Source organism: Macaca mulatta, chromosome 14, assembly GCF_049350105.2.
Source record: "Macaca mulatta isolate MMU2019108-1 chromosome 14, T2T-MMU8v2.0, whole genome shotgun sequence".
In the NCBI taxonomy this organism is placed as follows: Eukaryota; Metazoa; Chordata; class Mammalia; order Primates; family Cercopithecidae; genus Macaca; species Macaca mulatta.
In genome coordinates, this window is record NC_133419.1 from 34,824,649 (window position 1) to 34,835,291 (window position 10,643).

A 10,643-nucleotide genomic window follows, 5' to 3' on the forward strand; every position below is an offset into this window, starting at 1 on the left:
TATCAAGTCATAGCAACTTTAGTGGCTTCTAACAACACGTATTTATCTTACAAATACATTGGTCAGAAGTCTGACATGGGTCTCACTGGACTAAAATCCAGGTGTCAGCAGGGCTGCATTTTTTGGAGGGTCTATAGGAAGATCTGGGTTTTTCTTAACTTTTCCAGCTTCTACAAGTTGCCCACATTCCTTGTCTCCTAGTCTCCTTCTTCTGTGTTCAAAGCCATCAATAGCAGGTTGAGTCCTTTTCACATTGCATCACTCTGATCTTCTTTTCCACCTCCCTTTTCCACTTTTAGGGACCCTTGGGGTTACATTGGGCTGACCTAGATAATCCAGGATAATCTTACTATTTTCAGGTCGGCTGAATTCCATCAGTGACCTTAATTTCCCTTTGCCATGTACAGTAATATTCACAGGTTCCAGGTATTAGGATGTGGACATCTTGGAGTGGAGGAGACATTATTGCTTACCCCAAGTACATACAATAATTGTATGTATTAGAACTTCTTAAGTTTCAAGAAACTGGATCTAACTAAAGTTAATAAAAAGAACAAGATTTTATTGGCTCGTAGAAGGAAAAGTTCAGTTGGCTTTGGGTAAAGCTGGATCCACGTGTTCAACAACATCATTAGAGCCCTCTCTTTTTTTGTCTGGGGTTTCTTGTGGTGGTTTCTCAAGCAAGGGCTATCTATAGGACAGATAAAATAGCTCCCTGGCAATTCTAGGCTCATATAAGTCTTAAGACTCAGGATCCCAAAGAGAAAAAACCATGACCTCTTCTTAGATAGCACCAGCCAAAGCCTGAGGGTGACTCTCGTTGACACAACTTGGGTCATATGTACATCCCTGAGACTCAGTCTAGAGCAGCGATGGAATCAATTTTACCAGAAGCACATGTACTGAGTGGGAAAGGGAGTGGTTCTCCAAACGAACTCAGATGTTGTCACCAAAAGACGGAGGAAAGATCTGAATAGGCAAAAGCAATAGGTGTCCACTCCACCATGTTATTACTGGATTTCAGAACCATGAAATTGATACATTATTCCAGTTCAGAGCTCATTAGGCTTCAAGCAACAAGATACCCAAACTTGAAAGAGTACAAAAGAGTCTCACCCAGAGCAAGGAGAAAATTAATTAAGATAGTATATAAGAAGAGGAATTGCATGGTGGTAAACATTGGTTTTGGAACCAGACTGCCTGGGTTTATATCCAAGTTGTTAATTGTGTTTACCTAACCTCTCTGTGCCTCAGTTTCCTCATTGTAAAATAGAGATGATAATAGTGCCCACCTTGTGAGTTTGCTGCGAGGCTTAAATGAGTTAATACAAATAAAGTGCTTAGAGTGGTACCTTGACACAGAAAAAGCATTAAATAAAACAATAGCTATAATAATTCTTCTTCTTCTCATATTCTTATTTCTGTTATGAACAAGCACCCTGGGCATGTTCTTAAGGACTTGGAAAGTGGTTAGGAAGCAAGTACGATACTTTCCTGGTTTCTCCTTTTCTGGCTAGGGCTACACAGTCTCCTCTCTGGAACTTTCTCCACCATATCAGCATGAACTGAGGTTTGCACGTGTACCACAGATTTTTGTATGGCTTTCGATGACCATTCTTCTCCCTCTGGTCTTGACTATATGTGTCCACCACCAAATGAATGCTGTGTCAGTGTTTCTAAGTTCAAATTCTTGAAAGAATCTGATTAGTCTGGCCAGTGACTGGCTTTAAATAAGGGTGCACTCCGTTTGATTAGCTGTGACTGACAAGGTTAGGGTCACCTTATACACAGGTTTTCCTCTTTCATTTGGCATGGAAGGGGCGGCTTAAGCTGAAAGGGTAAGTTGGGCTTGGCCAGAAAATTGACCAACTTGTTTGTTACATGTATGCCTTAGCAAATTAGAATTTACCCACAGAACAAAATAGAACAGTTTTAAAGAACACTGATAAGATCTAGACGTTTTGGAATAGGATGACACTGGGAACTACTTAGTTCTAATGTGATTTAGCCTGTAGTGTTTGCAGAGAGAAATTGATCAGTCTCGTATTACCTGTATTTTAAATGGTAGAGACATTTTCAGCACCAATCAGAAATGCTCAGTGGATGGACAAAGACTCATTTCCTTCTACATTGGAACATCAATCTCAAAAACTCATTCCTGAAGCAGAAGTTCCTGGGATTGGAAAAAGCTCACGCCATTGTCAGGAGAGTAGATTCCAGAGTGACCAGGGATGTCCCCAAATCTTCCTTTTGGTGGCAGGAGAAAAGTTCTACATTTACTTTCTGTTTACTGTGTTCCTTCTCACTTTTCAGAGCCCCCATTTTTTTTGGAAATCTCACTCCAGGGTATGCAAACCATCTTAATGGACAGAGGTGTCTGTATCAGAGCCCTCATCCTTTTCTCCAAGGACTTAGTGAGAATCTTTCTGAAAAAGTAGTTCCACAGTGATTGCGAGGGAGAAGGAGTACTGCAGAATTTCTTAGCTGTGAGGCACTACAGGAAGGGTGGAAATGCTTTGGATCAGGGCTGGGTATCTTAGGAAGCACTGAGATTTGGGGGAAGACAAAGCATTGTCAAGATTTTGATAGAGGCCTGCTGGGAAAGTCTCCACTGTAAAGGCTCCTGTGCCCCTTTCTAGTGCAACAATTCGTAGGCTCCACGCTTGCTTTCAAATGGATTGGTTTTGAAGCAGTCAACAAAAAAGCATCCTGCTGCCAGGGCCAACCATCAAAAAGAGAAAAGAGAGCAATGCAAACCGTGGGGGAATGTGCGAGAGAGAAATATTGCAGAGCGGAGCCGTGGCTCTGCTGGCCTGATACCATGTGCATTATCTCCCCCAAAGGACCCCGTGGTTTAATGGATGGGGCTTTAACCTACCCAGAGGTCAGTCTCTGCTGGACAAGTGGAACCTCATCCCTGAGGGCATTGACATACTCATGACACATGGACCTCCTCTAGGTAAGTGAAGCAAAGGTTGTCCTTTGTCATCCAGATGCCTTTTTTTTCCAGGCATAATGAATAATGCTTCAGGGACATAATCATTTTCCTCCAAAAAAAAAAAAAAAAGTGAATACGAAAAGAAAAGTCAATGTCTTTAAAGAAACTCAGTATGATAATTAAACTCAGCAGTTCTGCTGGGCTTACAGGTGTTCTTGAAATTAAATTTTTTGATTTAGTCAAGTCAGGGAAAAATCAAATGAGTATGGTGCACCACAGTCTTTTGAGCTTGATAATTTATTTTAAGAACTGTATTCACTTTGGAGTAAGGGGGTGGGGTGGAGAAAGGAAGGAAGATACAGACCTCCCAATCACAGGGCTTTTGAATGGCAATGAAATGATGGAAATTTTTGTTCAAAGGAGCTCATTTTCCTTTTCCATATAATGCTGGAACCTGGGAGACCTTTAAAGTTTAACATTTGAGCTGATAATTTTAGAAAGGAATCCTTTTTTTTTAAGCTGAGGTATTTCAGTAAGAACTTACGCTGAAAGTTACTTAAGGATACTTATCCTACAGGCACATGGAGCCTGCATCCAGATTTATATTGTCTGTGTGCTTCAAAGCCTACCCACTAGTGAGCCACATTACGGGTCAGAGAATGATCATTTGACTTATTATCTTCTAATTTTTCTCGAACTTGTTATCTGTTGGTTTAGCTACAGAACATTCTTCAACAAGGACTACCACCCTGATTCCACATCTACTCACTACTCATTGCTCCAGGACCCTTTCTAAACAACTAAGGTGTGCTCAAGAAATTCAGGTGTTCCATTTCTAATAGAAGAGTGTTCAATTTTTTCTTTCTTTTTAAAATTGTGGCTAAACACACACACATACACACATATCACATGAAATCTACCCTTTTGACACATTTTTCAGCGTACAGTGCTTAAAGAGTTTCTTAATCATGTTGGTTTGGAGAGAGGGGAAAAACACTTTCTACAAATATAAATAATTTCCACAAATTTTCATGTGGTTTGGGGTTTTTATCCATGTTACTCCCCTCCTCTGTCATCCCTAAAAAGAAAAAGAAAAAAACTAACCTTCATTTCCTAATGCAGGTTTAACCTTTGCAGATATTTTCTCCTCCAAGGCACTTGGTGCTTCTCTCCTTCTCTCGCAAAGGAAGTGGCCCATGCTTCACAAAGAAACAGTGGAAGTGAGCACCACAGCGGAGGCCATAGTGGCACATTTTAGTAATGGGGGAAGTAAGAGAAGAAGAGCCAGCTCTCTTGCATACATGGGAATTGTACAGATTTGCACAGGATCAGCAGTTCCTCACTTTTTTAACACTTCAGAATCACCATTCCCATGCTTTTTCATCATCCCCAGACCACTCTAACCCATGTTTTAAAATATTACACTTGTCAACAACCTTTATCAAGTCATAATTAATTAAGTTCCCTATTTTACAACCGTTAGAGTAGCTACATCATTAAATTGCTAGGTAAATATTCTGATCAGCATGAGTTACCCAGTGAGAGCACCCTACAGAGTTATCTTTTCAGCTACCTTCATCTTTTTGTCTGAGCAGCCTAATTGGGCGCAGGCATGATTTCCCTTTGGTTGTTTATTTCAAGGGACTTGGCCATCTTCAGCAGAGAAACATTTACATGACTGGGGTATTATTTGAAATATAACTTTGAACAGAACAAACTTATCAAGTCATTGATTTTGGTATAAAAGCAAATGGCAATAGGAGTAAGTCTGAACTGTAGACTCCAAGGATTTCAGACATCCCAGGAACTCTTAATAGGGAAGCTAGCATCCCTCTCTTTATGGTAGAGGTGGAGTCAATGAGAAAGTGGCTGTGAGTAGAGAATAGTGACAGCTACATCAAGGAGTTCCCAAATAAAAGGTCAGGCAAAGTTTTCATAAGGTATTATTGAACCTTAGTTGATACAGCTATCGGGATTCTTGTGGAAACGTGACATTGGAGAGGGGAGTGGAAAGATTGGCTTTGAATGTCTTCCTACTGGTGAGGGGCACCACACTGCTGTGGGACTTCACTATTACGGTATGAGTAAGATGTTTTCTCAGATGTTTGAAAAACACGTGCATGAGGTAATATGCCAGTCAATGTAGCTTAAGGATTCTGCCCCACCATTTAAAAAGTTTTGAAAATGCTGAATAAATTTTTGCTAGCGACCTCACTTCCATCTATTCTCAGACTCTCTGGTCACTCCTTAAACCCCCGCAAATGTGTCTTTACAGAGACACTGAACGTTCATGTGTGCAGTTTGGCCCGACAAAGCAGAAAGCTGTTCGTTACTCCCCAGTTATTTCTAAATAATAGAAATAACCTAATGGCGCTGTGGAATGGATTTCCAGAGATTACAATTTAGCCTTTCATCCTACCTGCCTTCTTTATGCCCTATCCTGCTGAGGCGTATGGATTCCATTCCAGGCCATAATCATCCAGATAGCTGCCTTTTGCTATAATTGATGTCAGTTTTTATGGATTTTCTGCATTAAGTGTAGAACTAAGTGGCTTTTACTTTAAAAGTAGTCAATTAGCCCCAGCTTGCTGGATGCCACTGTGAGGTCACATTTTTGCCTGTCGCTGGAGAGGACAGGACCACAGCGACAACCTGGCTTTCCAAAGCTTTGGTCATCGGGAACCACAAGAGGTAAGACTTAGTGTATCTAAAGAGAGCTGGGTATCTTGTGATCCGTTTACAGGCAGCCCCTCCCAGACCTTCTTCTTTGAATCATCTTAGAAGTAAACTGCTATAAGAAAGCTATAATAAAAAAGAGAAAGTAACTGAATTGACGGAGAAAGAGATATTATGGGACTGCCGGGAATAAATGTCATTGAGCTCATGAAGAAGATTTGAAACCCATGGCTGAATAAATCAAATCTCTCACAGAAAAAAAAATGTTAATTAACAGGAAGAAAAAAAAAATGGAAACCAAAAAAAAAATTTCAAGAATCTAAAGAAGACAAAGTGACGAGTGAAAAGTTTCTTAAAAGCCATTGTGAGCTTTAATGGAGGGGCTAGGATTACAGATAATGTAATAAACCTTCTGTGAGTTATGGCTTCCTGAAAGTCTAAATGAAACCTTACCTGAAGAAAGAAAATTAAGTGTATTGATTGCATTTTGCCCTTAGGTTTTCGAGACTGGGTTCCAAAGGAGCTTCAAAGAGTGGGCTGTGTGGAGCTGTTAAACACGGTTCAGAGGCGAGTCCGGCCCAAGCTCCATGTGTTTGGTGGAATCCATGAAGGTAAGAACAGCGGAAAAGAATTCAAAACATGTTATGTCTCTATCCATGATCTCAGTCTACAACTAGGAATAACTGGAGTAGTTGTTTTCAAACTTTTTAGCAGCGGGACCCTCTTATAAGATGAAGTCTTATGAGAAATATCTGCAGATAAAGCTGATAAATATTTTATGTGGACCTTCTCTCTTGTAAGCAGAGTGGAAAGTAGGAAGCACGTCTGGTCTACTTTACTGCAAACCCAGCATTCCCCCTGGCAGCTTCTGGAATCTCAGGGCTTTAATGAGGAATGTTTGATAACCACTGCTTTAGAGCAACTCTGAGGTACACAAGGAGTCATTTTCTCCTTAAGAGAGTTAGAAGAAAAGGTCTGGATATTAGAAGATATTTTAAGCCTGTATAGTCCCCTCCTACCTGTAAATACTGTGTTTCATACGGAATTAACACAAAGACCCAGGAAGACAAGGCATTCTCTGAAAAATAGCTTGGGACATGCAGTGAAAGGTATGTAACAGAAGTGGCGGGAACCTTCACATTTGCAGGTAGACTTTTCCTTACTAACCTCAGAAAACTATTTCAGACTTCTCAGAAGTCAACAGAGCTATTAACTCAGGCTGAGGTTAAGCAGAATAATTAAATCTGTCTTAAATGGGAACTGGTCCAGTTGCCATTTTTCTGCCTTTCAAGGTAAGCTGAGTCAGGTTCACAGAACCAAAAGCCTCACAGGAACCTTCAAGGGATCTGGGTTTTCTTCAACCCACCTTTTTCAAATCATGGGTAACTGGGCTTTGGGACAGACACAAAGCCTTCTTTCAGCAAGCCTAAGGGTTTCTGTCCCTAGCCGACTTTCCGAGTTCCACACGCTTGTGTGCAATGGCCGTGTTTACGTGGGCAGCCGCTATATTCTCTCCAGCTCCTGCTTATGGCAGCTCTCTGGAGTTATTTATGAATCTGCAGTCAAGTTGAGGTGTTTAAGGCTGTGTGCCTGAGGAAGCAAAAAGCAAAGTTGGCTTTTTCAAAGCCCACAAATCCAGTGGCTTCCTGGTTAGGTGGGTAATAAAGAGCATATTGAAAATCATCCTACTGAGGCCAGAGAAAATTCAGCTTGCTCCAAGTGCAGGTACCAGCCAAGTGGGTGGAAAGCAGGGTGCAGCTCCCAGAGAGTGGATGTCAGCCTGCCCTGGCTTTGAGCTGTGCTCCCTGTAAAGGAGGATACTGCCCTAAGGTATGATGGAGGGAACACCAGTGATGGGGGAGTGCCTGAAGGGGAGACTAGGGAGGTGGGGCCTCATATGTAAACTAAGCAGCATTTCTGGGGGACTGTTATTCTGAAAACAGATCTGAATTCCTGCAGCATGCCTCTGAGTTTGCATTTTATCCTTAAAAAAAATCATTAATTACCTTTAAACTAGCCAGACAATTGGGGAATTCCACCAAAGCCCCAAAATAATAAACTTGCCTAAAAGGGAGGAGATCATATTCAAATAAACTTGTCTCACTTTTATTCACTTAAGACAGCTGAAGAGGGCAGGAAGAGGGCAAATACCAACCTCTTGATGGAGAGAGATAACAAGACTTTATGACCCCAGAACTAAACAGCGCAGATTTTAAATGCCTCTTTTCTTTTCTTAAGGGATTTTTCCATTGACCCTCATTAAGTTCTCCATAGGCTTACTTGGAGAAATTTTAGCAAATGTGGAAAAAAGCCTTTTCAGTTACTTCTATATAGGTAATTTTATTTTTTTCACAGCTATATTTTTATGCGCCACAAGAGCCTGATACCCACATAGAATTACAATCTTAGTTGAAGAGGCTATAAGGCAAATATAAGGTATTAAGGGAAATGTGCAAACTTGCAAACATGCTAAACATTTTAACATAGTAAAAATTATCAAGGGAACATATATACCAAACACCTAGGGAAACAGCTTTCTCCCAATAAATCACAAAAGGTTTATATTGCATATGGGAAGTGTTTTTGCTTGATCTAGTATCCAGGTAGGCTTAGGAAACAGTGACCTAGGGTGATGTTTCTACACATCACTTGGGCATGCGATTAGTGGACACTTTTGAATGAAATGGAATTGTATTAAGGCCACACAATTCAAAAATCATGTATGGTTAACTTTCGTAAAGGCAGTTAAGAGATTATTTCATAAATAATTAAATTAAGTGTCTACATTTCTTAACTCTCAATGCAGTATCCTTTCCCCCTCACCTACCCCATATCACACTTGGAATTTGGCTGTGTTTGTCCCTGAGGAGTAATCCTTCTATCACTCATTTTATTCCCTAGAACTCAACCGTTAACACAGGCTTTGAAATGAAAATCCTATTTTAAAAGGAGGAAAAAAAGTTTTTCTTTATTCTCCCTGGTAAAGAAATCACAGCCCTTCTTCAACAAGTTTAGCATGGAAATAAAGAAAAAAAATAATAGCTCTTAGTTGAAGAAGATTCTCCCGTTTAAAGAAAATAGAGTAAAATTGGGCAGTAGCTTCTGAAAGTCATTATATCTGAGGAGGCTCAACTGAATTTCATCTCACTGCCCACTGACAAAATTTTTTTGTTTTCCTTGCCTGACAGCCCTACATTCCGTCACTCTCATTTGTATATATTACAGTAAATGTGACACTCTCTCCCCACAGGTTATGGCATCATGACCGACGGTTACACAACATACATCAATGCCTCGACGTGTACAGTCAGCTTTCAACCGACCAACCCTCCAATTATATTTGACCTTCCAAACCCACAGGGTTCCTGAAGCTCTAAATGCCCTATTGGAATGTGAGGGAAGGTCTATAAACTGCCATTTTTCTAATTATAAACTTACATTCTCTTACTTATTTCCAAACCCTGTGAGTTCTTTTTGTAAATTGTTGGAACACAAATGATGCTAGAGGTTGTGCTTCTTCTTTATTTTATTTTATTTTAAATGGGGCATCCATTTGAAATCAGAGGAACATTGTGAATTTGTAAAATGACTTCTGTTTTCTCAAAGGCCACGCCATTGTAAATTGTTAGTGTTCGCCAAAGGACAGCCAAGCTTTCTTTTAAAAAGTGATAAAAGTCTTATTTTAATATGCTTTAAGCTGAAAGAAAAAAATAAGAAACAGGTAGGCAGTGTTTTAAAAACCAACAGAGATTTGCACAACTGTTTAAGAGTATTGTTTGAAATATTTTAATTTTCGATGTTTTGTTGTTGTTGTTTTCTTGGTAATGCTTCTTTTTTGCAGATGTGGTCCCGATTTATAGCAATCTTCTCAACAGAAGCAGGCATGGAAAAGATGTCTTTTCACACTCACTATAAAGAAAGCTGCATTGAGAAGAAAATGGCTGTCATTTAAAGGATGGTTTAGCTAGTGAGATTCCTATTGTGGTTATACAAGGTCTCTTGTTTGTTTGTTTCTTTTAAATTATTTTAGCTTTAAAAATACAGAAATGGAATCTGTCAAGAGCAGGTATCTCATACGGTTAAAAAAATGAACATGCAGACTCCTTTTCAATATGGGTTTATATATATAAGTATTTTTTGTGTATTATGACTACGTTAGGAGTTTAATATTGCCAAGGACAGTACAACTGCAAAGGGATGCTGTATAGCAGCACATCAGAAGTCGGAAGGAACTGACATATTTTCTCAGAACTCAAGGTCTTAAAGAGCTTGAGTTAAATCTAGGTACAGTTACAGGCGTGTATAGACTTAAATGGATGCAATGGAAGCTAACTAAAATAAGGCTTAGTTGTCCTTTCTATTTAAATACCCCGAATTGTCTTCTTACTTCCTCTCCCCTCTCCCATTTTGCACTGTGTGTCGATGCAATCTTCGCTAGCACAAAATATTGTCGCTAATAGTCATTTCTGTTTTCCCATTGTAAATGCTGTTGAGCTTTATTCTATTTTACGTTACCTTGTTAATGAAATTTAGGAAAGCAGTTGTTTCTTTAAATTTATTGTGATATTCTATATCTAGCGGCCTTTATATGCAAATAAAATTGCAAGATTTTTAAATTCGTGCTGTTTGGAGGGTTGGCTGGTGGAGGATGGTAGTTTCGTCCTGAGGAAGGAGGGATTTATTCATATGTAGCATCAGTAATGCCTTTCAGAAGAATTAGAGTAAGTGATTTTTTCCCCTAATTTTCAATAAATTTTTATTACCCACCATTCACAGGCTGGCAGATAGATCGATAAGGCACTCAGTGCACTCTTTCCTTCCATCATGCTGTCATCTCTCTTGCCTTAGATTTCATCTTTGGCTGTTGTAATTTCTACAGGAACAGAGAGACTGCAGTTAAGGCTGTGGATGTATTTTGGGCAAGTTTGTGATCGTGAGTTTAGGGAAACAGTCTATGACACAGTAATCACTACACATTCTCATCTTCCCCAAGAGCAGTCACCATCTCCTTCTTACTGGTGTTTTTAGT

General features: G+C 39.7%; 1 protein-coding gene across 7 annotated transcripts in view; it reads left to right on the top strand.

The window, feature by feature from the left end:
• Positions 1-10,230, top strand: part of MPPED2 (metallophosphoesterase domain containing 2) — a 177,733-nt gene extending 167,503 nt beyond the window's left edge. For 6 of the 7 annotated variants that reach the window (XM_077960401.1, XM_015114514.3, XM_015114515.3 and 3 more), the window contains exons 5-7: positions 2,844-2,959; positions 6,112-6,225; positions 8,865-10,230. In XM_077960401.1, the coding sequence (XP_077816527.1) occupies positions 2,844-2,959; positions 6,112-6,225; positions 8,865-8,983 (349 nt within the window). In that variant the 3' untranslated portion in view covers positions 8,984-10,230. 7 annotated transcript variants of the gene reach the window in all.
• The last annotated feature ends 413 nt before the right edge of the window (positions 10,231-10,643 follow it).